Source organism: Dreissena polymorpha, chromosome 7 (assembly GCF_020536995.1).
Source record: "Dreissena polymorpha isolate Duluth1 chromosome 7, UMN_Dpol_1.0, whole genome shotgun sequence".
Lineage (NCBI taxonomy): Eukaryota > Metazoa > Mollusca > Bivalvia > Myida > Dreissenidae > Dreissena > Dreissena polymorpha.
In genome coordinates, this window is record NC_068361.1 from 108,016,809 (window position 1) to 108,034,465 (window position 17,657).

A 17,657-nucleotide genomic window follows, 5' to 3' on the forward strand; every position below is an offset into this window, starting at 1 on the left:
ATTTTAGGTCTGAATCAATATTTTATTAACAAAGTACGTATCAATACTAAATATTAATGGGCTGAAAATCGGGAGCATACAAATACTTAGCAACAAAGAGCAATTTGAATTTATGGTGTTAAAAATAGCGATGTTCCACTGCTTTTACACATTGATTTACACGGCACTGAAAAGGACTCCAGACATTCAAGCAGATTCAAAACAGCCGCGCTCTGGAAAAACAGGGCTAAATGCATAGGCGTGAAGTATCGACCCAGATTAGCTTGTGCATCCGACGAAGGCTAACCAGGGAAGGCTCTTTCCGCATAGACAGGCTTTTCGTTAAAAAGATGCATTTTTAAAATGAAAACTTCCATAAAAGCGTCAAGTGTCGTCCCTGATTAGCCTATGCGTTCTGTAAGGACTCAAGACCATATCCATCCGATGCCCATCTAGGTGACGGCTTATCCGCTAGTGGCGTAATGTCGGCTGGCAAACGGCTTGTTCCAATATATTTACCAATTTTACCAGTTTATTATTACACTCAGCACATTAACAAATGCGATATGAGGTATAATAATACAAATACAGATACAAAATGCAGTGCAGAATGCGGGTATTTGAACATATTAAGATGTTTCGAGCGCGGTCATACTGCACACAAAATAGTATGTGCCGGATTTAAAGATGAAGGACCACTGTTGGCGTGATGTTGGCTAGCTGACCGCTTGTCCCAAGATATTTTACGATGCAGTACCGCTATTGGCGTGATGTTGGGTAGCTGACCGCTTGCCCAAAAGTATTTAACGATGCAGGACCGATGTTGACGTGATGTTTGCTATCTGATGGCTTGTCCCAAGATATTTCACGATGCAAGCCGCTATTTGCGCAATATTGTTTGGCTTACGCCCTGTCTTTAGATGTTTAACGATGTACGACCGCTATTGGCGCGGTGTTGGCTGCCTGGCGGCTTGTTCCAAGATATTTCACGATGTATGAACGCTATTGGCGCTATGTTGGCTGGTTGATTTCTTGTCTGAAGATATTTTTAAATGCAGTGAGCTTTTGGTGTGATGTTTGATGTTGGCTTTTTGTATGATGTTCACCGGTGAAGGACCGCAATTATGAAATGCATGATTCGTTAATTATTTATTTTCCCAAATGTCAATGTACAAATTAGATATGTTTGCGTCATATCACAGGAAAAGCTTCGATTGTAATCCATTCGATCGTTTTGGTTGTTAGTATCTTCCATTAAGCATGCACAATTTAAGCACGACCCAAATCCTTATCATTGTTTCGGCGCGTTTATTTGTTGTTCGGGGCATTTACTTAACCCGTCATACGTGAAAGAAAACATGCCTAAACGATCAGGCAGAAATCAGCCACTATGGGAATGAGCTGTGAACGAAGATTCAATCTTGCACCAGAATACTTGCTCGAGAACATTGGCAATTTTATGCAAAGTTAGGGGAGACGAGAGGGGTTATTTGCAGATTCAGCGAATATTTTAATATTAATGTCCGTTGTATGAATATTTCTGCGGCCTCGACATAGTTTTCTAACGTTGTTTTCATGCGTAAGAACGTCTGTAGAAACACAATTTCTTAGAGCGAATACATCTTCTACACTCTGTAGAAACACAATTTCTTAGAGCGAATACATTTTCTACACTAACAACAACAAATAAATTTAAATTGACGCAATCAATATGGAAACAAACTATATAAATATATCCATCATGTTTTAGCTTATGTTGTCATGTTTTTATGGGGAACGTTTGGGGCTTGTCCTAAACCGGTTTCCGAACCCGTAACCTTTTAGAGCAAAGTCTATTGCGCTACCAATGGGTTATTCGGCTCGATCGGTCATTGACGGCTCGGGTACTACTTACATGTACCCCGGGTACTATTAAGTATAGTTACAAGTACCCCGGGTACGGCAAATATACTTTAACGTACCCGGTCGATATATTAGACTGTAACCGAGTTGTATTCCCGCCCAAAATCCGATGTCGTAAAACGCGCAACATATTACCGTAAAATGATACTGTTTATCTTCAACAAACTTCTCTTTCAACAAAACTGCACCAGCATGCTTTTTGATTATGAGTTTCGATAATATTGGGGCCATTTGACAGAAAATTTGACATACAGTTCAACATAATAAATAAAAACAAAAATAGCCGACAACGACAGATTTAGCGTGAAAATTCCCGGGTACGTTTTAGTATATTGCCGTACCCGGGGTAGAGCTATATGTAAGAATACTTTAGAGTACCCGGGGTACATGCAAGTACTGTAGTACCCGAGCCGACAATGGCCAATCGAGCGTTGTTCGGATTGACAAAATAGACGTATTTTAAAGGGTATGCTGCATATGAAAGTCATACACATATTTTACAAATTGATATTGAAAGGCATGATAAACGCATAATATTTATGATTTTCCAAAAACAAGTAACGATATTTTGTAAATTTTCTTTCCAAGTAATAAACATTATTTCGTTTGGTTATCATAAGCAGGCATGACAAATATATACATGTCGGATCTCCTTCACAGCTTAGTTTTAGTTTTTGAATGTTTGCAGGACATCATTTGTAAAAATTGACCTCAGATGACGACATCTTCTGACGTCATATTTACGATTATCACTAATGGTACAATGCGTGAAAATACCATATAAGGTCATTTGCCTGTTATCTCAGATCAAGCTTCATATTAAGCACTTGTTATATTGTATTCAAGTTAATAAATAAATAAAGGAATAATTAACGAAATTTGATTAAATAAATACATACATAAATCTAAATAAATATGTTAACGAGGTCAGCGCAGGTCACTTTGCGTAGTATTTAAGCCCCGCCTTCTTGTTGCTCGTGCCCTGGCATCAGCATAAATTATTGCAATTTGTTTGGAGATTATTAAACATTTAAAGCCATTATTACCTTTTAAACAGAATATGCTAGCATGTTTATATAAATTAAAATACACTTATATTTTTAATAAAGATTGTCACATACAAAATGAGTGTTATTGTAAAAAGAAATGGTAAAACTACTTTTATCCATATTTTGTGTTAGAGATTATTCCGCAAAAATTGTACAGTTCATCGAAGGACGTGGCGAAGCAGAACGCAGAAGTCAACCCCCAGCATCAGTGGAAATAAACGTAACTTCTCATGGGGGAATACGGAGTAGGTTTACAATCACTTTCGCCTGTGGATTTTAATCGGTTTTCAAACAATCAGTCGTTGTTCTCACCCGAAAACTCGCCGCGTACGATGCAAGATGAAATTGCGGCCGAAAAGTCGGCTGCTAAAGCGCAGCAACTGTCACCTTCAGCGAACCATATTTCGGATCAAAACGATGCATCGTTTGCAAAAAGTGAACAGTCTGTGTTGAAAAATTCACATTTGGACGGTAAATTAGTGGAAAATAACATTATATTCTCGTCTGCCCACTCGCAACTTGATGCCAACACCCAGTTGATCACGTCGCTAGCTAACGCAAGCCAAGGCAATTGGATCACACAATATGACGTTCTTCAGGGGGCGTTTCAAAATGTGAATGGATCTGTGGGGTATCAGCCACCCTCAAATATCATGGTAAACACAAATGCTGGCATGATGCAGAATCATGTTATTATGCCACATCAGTCCTTGAGCCAAAGGCGAGCAATCACGGCCCAGCATAATTTTGCACAGCGTCCGATGCAGCAGCATACAATGATTCCGAATAACGCCAAAAACTACCCACAATGGAGCAATGCACACAGCCAGAGTACATTGTCTCCGTATGAAAACCTTCAGCTTCAGCAACAGTTGAGAAGGTCTGTACCAAACATGAACATTCCGAACTTTGCACAGATGAAGACAATAAAGGCATTTCCGCAATCTCACTCTCAGCAAAATCTGGCCCCGTCCAAATTCCGTAGGAGTACATCGTTTCCAAGCCAGATGCATAGGGCAGCATTTATAAAGCCCCAGATGGACTTTGTTGGGTTAGACGATATGGCCCGTGAAGCTCCCATGACATACCCAGTAAGTGGTTAGAATAGAAAGTAAATGTTATTAGTACTTCATATTTTATTCCCTATTTTGCGTTTGTTTCATATACAAATGTTCATCTATTAATTTGTAAATAAATCTTGCTTTAGTGCATTAAGTTAAATTTATGAAATCTGCTTCTAAATCTTTAGTGTACATTCATGATTGATATTATCAAGCCCAGGCACTTAGTGGGCAAGAAAAGCAGTTTTTAAACTGTCAGACATGATTCAGTAAATGGCAAGAAGTTGTATTATAGTTGAACAGATAGTTTTACCCATTTAGGAAAAGTACCTGTACCGCATCAATTGGGAACAAAACCCGTACTGCACCGAGGGCCCTTGCTACACTTTGGGGGATTGGGGCTGGGGCCCTTAGTAGTCGATATAAATTGCCGCCATAGAGTCTTTTTTTTTTTTTGCTTTGGCATTCTCAGATTTATTCTGAATGCGAATTATTTCAGCTAGGGCCCTTAGAGGGTGAATTTCGTGCCGTTTTGGGCGAAAAGGGGAAGTTTAGAAGATCATTCAATATATTATGCGTATAATATATAATATTTATATATAATATTTAAGCATTATATACATTATCTATCAAATATTTATATAACAAGGGCTGTTTGTAAAACATGCATGCCCCCCATATGGGCTGTCAGTTGTAGTGGCAGCCATTGTGTGAATACGATTTTTGTCACTGTGACCTTGACCTTTTGACCTATATATAGTGACCTGAAAATCAATAGAGGTCATCTGCGAGTCACGATCAATGTACCTATGAAGTGTAATGATCCTAGGCAAAAGCGTTCTTGAGTTATCATCCGAAAATCATTTTACTATTTCGGGTCACCGTGACCTTGACCTTTGACCTTGTGACCTCAAAATCAATAGGGGTCATCTGCAAGTCATGATCAATCTACCTATGAAGTTTCATGATCCTAGGCGTATGCGTTCTTGAGTTATCATCAGAAAACCATTTTACTATTTCGGGTCACCGTGACCTTGACCTTTGACCTAGTGATCTCAAAATCAATAGGGGTCATCTACGAGTCATGATCAATCTACCCATGAAGTTTCATGATCCTAGGCGTATGCGTTCTTGAGTTATCATCCGGAAACCATTTTACAATTTCGGGTCACCTTGACCTTGACCTTTGACCTAGTGACCTCAAAATCAATAGGGGTCATCTGCAAGTCATGATCAATCTACCCATGAAGTTTCATGATCCTAGGCGTATGCGTTCTTGAGTTATCATTCAAAAACCATTTTACTATTTCTGGTCACCGTGACCTTGACCTTTGACCTAGTGACCTCAAAATCAATAGGGGTCATCTGCGAGTCATGATCAATGTACCTATGAAGTTTCATGATCGTAGGCCCAAGCGTTCTTGAGTTATCGTCTGACAACCACCTGGTGGACGGACCGACCGACCGACAGACCGACATGAACAAAGCAATATACCCCCTCTTCTTCGAAGGGGGCATAATAATATATAAACAGCATATAACGCAGTGACTTCAGAGCGTGGCGCGTTACGTCACGTTCACGTTGGGTGACGATACGTCATTTAATTGCATTTACATCGGACGTACCGGTATTGTCAACAAAAAGAAACACCCAGGGCCCTTGCTACACTTTGGGGGATTGGGGCCCGGGTCCTTAGAGGGGGCAATTTCGTGTCGTTTTGGGCGAAAGGGGAATTTTAGAAGATCTTTTCACAAACCATTCAACACTTATAATTGCTATATTTTAATGTAATTTACATAAATATACATTTAATCAAAGCTAATAGCACGATACCAGCTGGCAACATAGCTATACAATATAAACAACACAAAAAAATTATTTTTTGTTGAAGGGGGAATTTTTAGCTGAAATAGGAGAAAAAACTATACTATTTTAAGGGGGGAATGGGGCCGAATTTCGGCCCCAAAAACGGCCAAATGAAGGCTCTGACGCCATGTCAAATTTTCTTTATAATCGTTTACTGACAAAGGCCTTTTTAGTGTGGCCCAAATATTTAATAAAATAGTTACTGTATCATTCAAGAAGTTTCAATCATTAATTGTTTTCGTCAGAGAGATAGACTAGAGGTATAGAGATTGTACAATACAAAAACACAATAAATAGTGTAACCACACCAGTTGTGTGTTCTATAAAACGTGTTATACCGTTTGATGCACAATATTATTAAGCAATTTGGGCAACATAATAATTGCCACACGTGCTTATTAATCTCAGTGTAAATTAATTGTCGATGATTAATAAATGACCGTATGTTGCGTGGATCTCAGAATGAATGAACATTAAGGCATTGTTAGGTACTGTACACAAGAAAAGAAATATTTAATTACTTAAATGATTTCCAATTATATATTTATTTTCTGTGGATCATAAACAGTGGAAATCATTATAAATTGTTAACTTAAATATTGTTTTAACTAAAGTTAAAACAACAAAAAAGGTGATTTCAACGCGGCTTAGCTAGCTTAAAGCGACTTCAAGTGTAAAATGTAAGGCTTATAATACATCAAACAACAACAACATTTCTAATACAACATATATTGATATGGGGAGAAATGTGAAAATTGCAATTAACATATAAGGGCCATCTTGCTATAAATAAACAAATGCATAATATGCTAAATGTATTCAATTCAAATGTTCGTGAACAGCACCGTAATACCAAAATTTCATTTTTCGATAGTGAAATGTAGCAGGTTCCCATTAAACATAAATGAAATAAAATGCGCTATAATTGCGATCTGCTTGTCGGAGTTTTCTAATCACTAGACCACGTGACTATGTGGGTGGAGCGATCGATAATTTGGCGACTGGTCAATTATAGTATGTTGTAGAAGAGATTGATACTTGAAATCATAATTCATAATTTCCATATATTACATGTATGTTGAAGGAAAAAAATGTGCATGTGTTATTTCAGCTAAGGTTTTCCCAGTACTCGAGTCAGTATAGTGTTATAGTAGTCAATATTAAGCACCATTAAGCAATGCTATCCTTTATGGTGAATCATTCTCATTCAATATTTCTCATTAAAAAATCAATGAGTGTGGCAAGTTGATGAATCATTTTCTAATATTTGTACTTGCATTTCCCTTAATTATTAGTGTATGGAACTTCTATATTATTTTAGGGAACCCGGATTATTATGCATTGACAGCAGGGCTTTACACCCTTATATAACAGAGGCCGAAATTCAGCTCCTTCCCAATTGAGAATAAGGTCTTTTTTTCCCAAAATAGATAGAAAAATTTCCCAAATTGTATTTTTTTTTTTTACTAAGACATTTTGGCATCTCCCAAATTGAAAGCAATGAGCTCTGATATGATTAAGAATGCAACACAATGTTTCTTTTAAAACTTCTGCACAATGAAAAAGACCCTGTTTCAAAAAACTTTTAAAAACACGGTCTTCCCAAAATGAGTAGTTATCGCGCATGAAATTCCCAATTTGAAAGGCTAGGGCCTTTTCCCAATTTCCTGATGAAAAGCCCTGGACAGTATCTTCTTCAAGACTTGCCAATATTCATTTATTCATATATCAGTCAGTCTTTCTTGACCATTTTGGGAATGGGGCCAGATCCCTTTGGATTGGGAAAAATCGTGGCTTTTGACCAAAATTGGGAAATAAGTTTTGTGTTTTTTTGCTAACAAATGCTTCAAAAATGAGAATAAGTGTTTTAAATATTATATAATAATAAAGTGTTACTTGTAGAGCTGGATGGGAGATTAACTAAAGGTTGAAATGAATTTTCTGTTGTTGTTGAAACCTTCAATTGGGAAGTTTTAGGTCCCATTTGGGAAAAATATACTTTTTACGCCCCCGGATCGAATGATCGGGGGTATATTGTTTTTGGCCTGTCTGTCTGTCTGTCATTCTGAGGAAAACTTTAACCTTGGCTAAACTTTTGCAATATCTTTTGCAATATTGAAGAGAGCAACTTGATATTTGTCATGCATATGCAGGGCTTTCCTTTGACCCGAGCTCCCGGGTTTTGACGCTTGAAAATTACAGAAGACCCCTTTTTGACTCTTAAGAAAATTACGTCATGCGTCACATTTGACCCGGGGGAATATACCGACTTGCGTCAACGAGATCAAAAGTTGTTAAGACTAAGCGATAATTGGCTCGGGGCGGAGTATCTCATTTAGTACACGCTAATCGTTAACGCCCGTTTCCAATCATCGAAGCACAAGTCCACCCAGTAGGCGGAGTTTGGTTAATTAAGAAATCTAGTATTGACCAATTAAAACCCTGCTGGTTCGATGACGCGTGTATTAACTTTCCATTATTTATCATAGCGTTTGTTATCAGCTGTTTGCGGAAAAGACGTGTATTAAACCCACCTAGTTGCAATAATCCAACTCCCAGCTATTGACCCTCTGAGTACGTATGTACTCATAAAAGCTCAGAGCATTTAAGAAGAACTATAAACCAACCAAAAAAGAATGGACTCATACGCGTCAGTTTTAATAATATTCAATATAAAATTATAACATCCATATCCACAGAATACCGTAAAGCATATTTTGAGATATTTCCAGAGTATGGCAGAATGTATTTCCAAAGCTGAATGCACCCATCAATGTTTTACTTCATGATTGCTCAGTTCAAAGACGCGCGAAAGTTATGCTGGCATATGTACTGTCTACAACGTCAAATTACACGCTTTGCATCAAAGTTGCTAAAAATAACTATAGAACCGAAATTACTGACCTTGTGGCAAAGTGACAATTTTTGCATGAGCTAATTGATTACAAAATACATGTAGGCGTAATAATTGACCGTTTGAGAAGGCATAGAAAACAGCGTGTTTGTCGCACGTCTTCAGCGAAGATGGCACATGAAATAATTAAAGGGCGTCGGAATTTTTGATGGGATTAAATACGGAGGCACCTTTATGGGCGAGTAGAAATAATTTCCTTTTATAGTTTACCGACTTATATAGGCTATTGTGTTTAGGTACCACCCGTATGTTTTTTGTGTTTTTTGTGTTTTTTTGTGATAGTCAGCGGAAATGTTTTTTTTTCACATTTTGTATTTCATTCTTAATTTAATAGCCACGCGAAACGGTCAAACAAAGTTATTGGATAAAGTGTAATTGTGCTTGTGCATTCTGAAAATGTCGCAGAGAAACCTTTTCGAATTCGGAATCGGTAGTAACTCTGAAAGTGTGTGTAAGACGCCAACGACAAAGCGTACTTTAGATCTAAATGACAGTGCTCCTAACACCCCCAAACGTGCGAAAGAAGAACATATGACATATTACTCTGCTGTATACATGAAGTTAATGTTGTATTAGAATACATGTTTTGTATTTATTAATCATTGAAATATTGTGTTTAAATGCATAGTGTTGTAGTGACAGTAAAATGCAAGAAATAAATGTTAACATACATGTATCTTTTAAGTTGTTGCTTTTTATATATTATATCTCAGTAATTTGCTTAAATTGCAAATAATCATTGACTCTCCTGCGTTATTATTAGGACTCTCAGAAATTTGATTTTGACTCTTGAAAATATGGTTCCAAGAGTCCTTGACTCTTGAGATTTGAGGTCTAAGGAAAGCCCTGATATGTATTTCATGGAGCTGCACATTTTGAGTGGTGAAAGGTAAAGGTCATCATTCAAGGTCAAAGGTCAAATATATGGCTTCAAAGCAGCGCAATAGGGGGGATTGTGTTTCTTACAAACACATATCTTGTTTTTCATTGGGGTTTTGAAAAAAAAAACACTGTCAGTCTGCAGTATTCTGCTATGGTTTCGAACTGTTGGGTACAAGGACCCATCCTGCTTAAGAAAGTTGCAACTATGAAAATGTAGGGACACAGAAATAAAATTATTGTTTACCTTAACTTCTAATATCAGTGATATCTTCTTTTATTTGACTTTTGTTGTGCATTTAAACTTGAACTTATGAGACTTTAAAACAGGGGAAATTTTCATCATGTATGGAACATTTTCTGCAAAAACTGCCATGATTATCTTCTTACTTCTGGCCCCAAAATTCCTCCAGTTTTAATCATAAAAGATAATCACACAAACTATTGAAGCCAACCTTGGAGAAAGGATTGTTTTTGGGTGGCCTTTTTGTTGTCATTGTTAATGGGGCATGTATGGAGATGTAGGGCATTTGGGACATTCATTTTTGTTGTTATTATAATTCATTTTGTTATTTTTTATAACTTTTGCACTAGAAGAAAAATTGTTAAAATTAGATTTTGTTTTCTTAAGGTTTTCAACATTTGTAGCCAGTTTGATAGGTTTTATTTCCAAAATTAATGATTGGATGCTATAATCTCAATCTTTCAATGCTATTGTGTACATTCAGATGATGTCACAACAATTAAACACAATTGTTCTGTCTGCTCTTAGGATGGATTAAATCACTGCTTGTAAAATTATGAGTCTATTATTTGGAATATAGAATTTGCCTTAACATCACAGGGCTTTTCATCTGAAAATTGGGAAGAAGCCCTAGCCTTGCAAATTGGGAAATTTAAGCGCGATAAATGGCCATTTTGGGAAAAAAACTTTTAAAGCATTTCATCACAGGTAAATCATTTAATCAATTTTAAACAGTCACAATAATGGTTTGAACTTTATTTTTGTTATGAATTAATGACCTGGAAATGTTCTTTTCAAAGATTGGCCAGCTATATTTTCAAACAGATAAACTTTTCAACAGGTAACAGCAGTTTTTGAACAGTAAACTAAAAGATCGGCCTTGTCGGAAGAATTATTGCTGGCGTCATGCTTGTTTTTTTTAAATCCGCAGTCGAATAAAGTTTTTTGATCTTCTTTAGAGTCCAGGAGCTTTCGTTTCTTAACTGATTTTAGGTAATATTTACCATTATGTGACATTTTCAAACTGAAAATTCAGCGATGACACTGGTGACCTCCCTTGCGGCCCTCGTGCAAAAACCGACAATAAAACCCGTACTACGCAATATTCTGTTCTAGACTGGTACACAAATACAATTAAAATTCGGCTTAGCGGTAGTGGGGAAATACCTGAACTGAACTGGTAGCGAAAAAATCGATACCAGACAACAATTACGCAAAATAAACCTTCATCTTTGTTTATAGCTCGTGGAAGCTTTCAATGAAATTACAATCATCTACAAGACCAGTAAAACTATACCGAATAGTAACTTGGCTACAAAACACTATCCGCTGTGTTTATTTTTTTGATTTTCAGGGGAATTTCAATCGTTTTTTTTGGGAAGTCTTTCAGCCAGAGTTGGGAAAAAATAAGGCTTTTTAGAATTGGGAAGGAGCCGAATATCGGCCTCTGTTATATAAGGATGAAAAGCCCTGCATCAAAATTGGTGGGGGACAAATCAGAACACTGAGTCAATCTTTAATTTCGATAACAAATATCTGATTAAGATTTATAAATTCATGTGGCCATATCACATCTTACATGTAGATCTTTTCTCTGCATTATGAATTGGACCTTTAGCTAACATGCTGCTTTCAAATTGGAAAGTAAAGTTTGTTTGCAATTGACTCCTGAGCATGTTTACAAGACCAGAGAAATAGTTCTCTATCATTTACAATTACAATTTTAAGCATTTTTTTTATACCCACATAGAGTTAGATGCATTTAGTTTTTGTACATTTCAGCTGGCTATTACTAATACACATTCACAGTCTTTGGTGAAGTAATTCCATTTTTGGGCAGTCTGCAAAATTCCTCTATCGCCTGATCGCCAATGCGATGAAATCTCGGCTTTGGCGATAGAAAAACTGAATATAGATCACCTGAATTGCGATGAAAAAAAATCTGAGAAAATCATGGGCGTCCGCACATATGGGCAAATGGGGTCAGCTGACCCCCCCTGGAAAATCGATGAGCGAAAAAGATAGTTGAATATGGAAAAATCTATACGTGTACAATTATGATTCCTGAATTGAACAATTTGGGTTAGAATGACTCCTGGTTAGTTTCACACGAACATTAACTCTCATTTACATGTAAACAAGTCATGGATGCGGTTATTGCACAATTTATTACCTCTCAAAACATTGTTTTAAACATGATTCATTCGTGCGGAGAAGTCAATTTATTAACAATCAACATTTATTTAATCCTTAAATAGGAAGTGAAGGTGATGTGGGTCTCAGCTGAAATTCGATGATGGTGGATCTTAGCCATGTCTTGACTCGTCTCAGCGTGCTAAATGATCCTTCCACCGTACAAGTGGTGGGTGCAGGGTTAATATGATCATGACCTAACGCACGGCCGGAAACAAATCCGTTTTTTGATCAAGTCAACAAAATCTTACTCATTCTGTTTGATGGATTCCTTCTTGTTCCTGTTGTACCATGACAAAGCGTCTTATTCAAAATTATCGATTTGATAAAATTCGTCGATGGTTAGGACTATCTTTATAGTCTGATCAATTGAAATTTTGATGTGGTTCAGATGGAGTTAATATAACATGAACGCACGCATATTAGATTATGAAAATCGGCTTCCTAGAAACTGGATCAGTGAGTCCAGTCCTTCCCAAAATTATAATTTATTGCCGGCCATGAGGTCCTATAATCATGCAGCCATTTCCGGCCCAGACTGATAATTTCAGGCCCAAAAAGTAAAAAATGACGACGAAAGACAAAGATGACATTTTTAACAATATTTTAATATTATCAGATTAATATACAAATCACGCATTTAATCATTCAGATTTGCCAAGATTTCTTTAGCATTTGTCTCTTCATCCTGGATATCTGAATCCTCTACTGAAGACACATCCTCTGACTAATCTTATTTGGTTGGATACCCATCAGGCATAGCCTTGGGTGGGCGCTAATAAATAAGTTGATGAAGACCATCTCCCTGTATCATGAGCATACAATACTTAATCTTTTTGCTAAGCTGTTGTAGGCTAGCATACCTTATAATATTATACTAGTCTTAAAGTCAATCCCAATGCTTTTGAGTGAATTATTTGGATGATTTTTTTTAATTATGGTAGAAAACTTTGTTGGTCCTGTATGTAGGTGTGAGTTTGTTACGTAAAAACCTCATTACATATTTAATTTTACATAAAACCATCGAATCTTAACAGCCATTTGTCTACAGCTGCTGAAGGGTCATAAGCTGTAACATCTGCAGTGCTGAGTTTGATCATCATGGGAGTTTGGTTTGGCTCCTTCACCAAATTTTAATTGAAACATTTTAAGATATTAAAAAACAAAATCACCAGTCATATATCTGGATACTCTGTTTTCCTTCGAACTCCTGTGTAGATATTATCAGATCGCTTTGAACTCCTTTGTAGGTGTTGACAGATCGCGGGAAGATCACAATGACCTGTGTTAATGCCCTGCTTGCTTACAAATTAATCGGATATAACGGGAACCAAAAGTATATGGTATCGATTATCTCCCTTTGCGAATCTACTCATATAGTGATGACGTAGTGTGTAATTTGCATTGACGACGCAGCAAAAATCTTCGGATACCGTATATGCACGTACGTCATTCAAAAAATGAAAAATGTTTTTCATGATTGGAGTATTCATAAATAACTCGGTAAATTCCCACTTTTGCCTTGAACCTTTTCTGGAAATAGCTTATGGAATTCCGAATTTCGCCATAATTTTATTACCGGACACGAGGTCCGGCAATATTAGAATCATTTCCGGATTTTCCAAATTATTATCGGAAAAATCCGAGGACCGACGGTATTTCGGAAAGACTGAGCGCGTCCATTTACGGAATATAAATCGTGCGTCGATATTATTCTAAACTGGTTTCACCAACATTTGCTCGGTTACTTGACGGCCACATTGCCGTGGTATTGTCATTGTAACACCAATATCCTCGGCTGTTTTTAATGCTGGACAGAATATATCCTCCGCGAAAATCGAATCCGCATTTTCTAGATGATCGGTGAACATCAATGTCAGTTTTTCAACGTGTTTTTTGACACTGATTATGTCTTATTGAACAGCCTGAAGTACTTGCGTGATGGGCTCTAAAATGGACTTATATTTGGCTATTATGTGGAGCGTTATCACAAATGTGGCCGTTCCACTTGCCATCCATAGCTGATGTGCAGTCTGTCGTCTTTTTGTATTCTGTTTGTTTTGCGTTATATATTTTAACTGACGGCGTATTTCAATGAAATGGTTATCAAAGATTCGTATGCTTTCTTACTTTGCAGTCCATCTTGTTTCGCTTTACTATGGTGTGTTCGAACTAGCCGTCATCTCTTAGGGCTCTCTTTGAAATACTTAATGTTTACTTTCACAGTCCCTATGTGCGTCAGAAATTGTATTTAGATTCTATATGAGAAAAGTCACTAAGATCAAAGGAGAGAAAAATAGGTATAACCTACTCCAATATAGTCAATTTATCAATTCCAAATCCTAACTCGTAACCTTCCAGATATACTTCACGATGCACCATTATCTGGCATTATTCTCAAAATTGTCTACTCCCCCTTGACCCACTTCCTCCCCTAGGCAAATTCCTGCGGACGCCCATGGAGAAAATAAATCAATAAATAATCAATTTACGCATTTCAGGTGTAAATTCTTACAGTGACACCACTTGGTTACATCCCGTAGATTTCTATCATTAGTGATATCCCGTAGCTGTTATAGAGAGTTTAACGTCCTCCTCCGGTATTAAAAATGTTGTAATACTTTTGGTAAACTGAACTTGAATTCTACGCCGATAAACGAAATAATAGTGCGAATTTTTGTTTTGAAATTAAGTAAAACGGTTGAATGTGTTATTAATAGCTTTGAAATTATAAAATAACCGTAACAGTGTAACACTTAAATATTTACACATGTCATAAAGTCGCCGAAGACACTTTTAAAATATCGGTTTATCATCATGATGGACTGATGTAAAAGCTTATCCAGTCAACTAGCATACATGGGCATTCACATCAAACAATTAAGGTTTAGATCAAAAGATGAAAGCGAGTGTCATTTTCCCGACGGTTTTAATAGTGTTCTGTTATGAAAGTGCAAACTGTTAAATTGTTTCGTGTTTCAAAACTCTTAAAAAATAATTTCGCAGTTGATGCGCAATTTATTTTGAATTCATAACCATACACACGTAAACTAACTCACCCGTGCATAGTGCCAATGTATCCATACATAAACGACTTTATTTTATATCTCTCTTAGTGTATTATGTAAGTAAATGCATACAAATAAAAATATTTTTCAAAATATAGTGATCAATTAAATCAAAACACTTGAACTCATGAGTCCTGGTGTTTATCATTCATATGATTAAGATCGATACCCGTGAGCACCGGTTTTGTATTTTTACTGGTATCTACTTGCTGCCGAGAATTACACTTTTATTGTACTGCTGAAGCCAATAATTTTTAAACTGAAACTGAAAGCTAGGATGGAATAAATTTTGAAACCTGGAATACTGATTTGTTTACAATCTTACAGTTACCCCCAAAATGCAATCTATATATAACGACTTTGTTCGTCCTTTAATGATAATGTCATTGTAAATTAAATCATTTTTTTCTGGCTATGAAAAATTTCCTCTGGCTATGACATTTTTGAAGTTTCATAGCCACATTGGCTATGAAGACAAAAAGTGAGTTTTGCAGACTGATTTTTGGGTTGGTGAACACTGGCCAGGCCATAGGTTTCATGGTACAACAGCCCTTATGCCAACCTTTATCCCAACTTTTTGTTTGAAAGTTAACAGGCCTTTATCCTGCTTGGAGATTAAAACAAGCCCTGATATATATTGATCTTATCAAGGTCAGCTGCTGAGATCAATAATGAAATTATCACTTACCAGATGTGTTCCTCAACCAATAAAAGTTCTAGGTGGTAATTGTGACAGATGTGTATTGTTCTATACAGCAGTGAATGTATAATGACATTTGCATTCATTAATTATTGAAAACATTTAAATGGAAGCAGACATTTCAAATGATTGAAAGCCTGACATTGCCGACAAAATTTTCAAAAGGCTGGCAGTGAATTTTCAACCAAAAAAATATGACTTGTTGAGATTTTCAAATATATGTAGCCTAGGCTGTTTGAAAGTGTCAATTGCTAAATATTAAACATAAAAGGATATGAAATGCTAACAATATTTTCACCCCTCTTGCAAATATCCAGTGGAATGCATATAATTACATATTAACTAATGAATGAATATCATGGCTCAATAACAACACTATGTGTCACAGTGTGAATGAATTAAGGAAATGTGTTTTCATGAGTCTTCTTGCCTAAGGGTGTCTGTGAAAATCAATGTTAAAATATATTATTAGCTGCAATTTTACTAAAATTTGATTTCTCCAATGTCTGCCATCTTGGAACAACGACATGGGACATGTGCATGGCAACGTAAAATCATGTTCATTGTATGTTCAACTTCATTCGCAAACCAATACTTAATTGTTTATGTCTTTTGATGCTGTATGGCTTCAACTAAGGTCACACTGTTAGCTCTCATACTTCAGTCACAAGTAGAGACCGATCGCCAACCGACTCATTTTTTCCGCTCATCTGGCTGGTGTCTGGCCCGTGATCGCACGGACACGGGTCATTTTGTAGTGTTTCCGGCTGCGTCCAGATTTGTTTTAATTCTCACATAAAATTTTACCTGTCGTCGGGCCTGGGCAGGAATCGAGTTGAGATCTAAAACAGATCGGAAGATCAACGCAGTCTTCACGCTAAATATTTTAGCCAAATAGCCCTTCAAGCTAATAAGATGGAATTTTTAATAGCCCGAAGACATGTTTAATAGCCCGAGGAGGTCAATTTAAATATTATGACTTTTTTGGCCAGGAATACCAAAATAGTTATTAACAATCAGAAAATCTACTTCCATTAGTAAAAACAGATGCATGTGATTACAGTAATAAAGGGTATAATGTTTCCTTTTGAAATGCATTTTATACAAAATGCACCAGATAATTATGATGTTTATTGTAACTTTATTATTACACATGTTCTCATTCAATGATTCCATTAATCAGTTTGACCGGTGTTAGGTTTTATTTTAAAGCAAATCGAATTATTATCATGTTTAAAAATATCGGAAGAACTTCAAAAATACATCAGCCTATTAAAATAACAGATTATTATCATTTTATTACTAGAACAATCGCCGGTGAATTTCTGAATTGTCGGCATGTGACTTCAGAACAAAAGGCCACTGGGTGTGTTAATTGCCCTATCTACCAAGTGACAATGTCTGCTTCTTTAATTTACTCCCGATGTTTTGATAAGCATGTGTCAACCATGAAAAGTATTGTATATTCGTAAACAGATTATAAGTAGCAAAATAGGTCACGTAGCAGAACGAGATTACAGAATAAACGAAAGTACTACAATTATTAATAATACATTGAAAAAACTTATTCTAATACGCAAAAATAATTGATTAAAACACATGGAAACCTAACTGTAAAAAGGATCAATTTGTTTTAACCCAATGCGTACAATATCCCTTACAGAATCTTTTATTTTTATTGAAAAATTACTTGTCCATTTTTCATGAATTATAAATACATTTTCGGAAAACGCTTCTAAAATTAAATACGCTTCTAGATGGGTCATTATTTTAAAACATTACGAAGTGCCCGATGCGCGAA

General features: G+C 36.3%; 1 protein-coding gene across 2 annotated transcripts in view; it reads left to right on the plus strand.

Moving 5' to 3' along the window:
• The first annotated feature begins 3,070 nt into the window (after nucleotides 1-3,070).
• LOC127838273 (cytoplasmic polyadenylation element-binding protein 2-like) overlaps nucleotides 3,071-17,657 on the plus strand; it is a 73,968-nt gene continuing 59,381 nt past the window's right edge. For both annotated transcript variants that reach the window (XM_052365899.1, XM_052365900.1), the window contains exon 1: nucleotides 3,071-4,021. In XM_052365899.1, coding sequence (XP_052221859.1) covers nucleotides 3,161-4,021 — 861 coding nt within the window. In that variant the 5' untranslated portion in view covers nucleotides 3,071-3,160. The remainder of the gene's footprint in view (nucleotides 4,022-17,657) is intronic.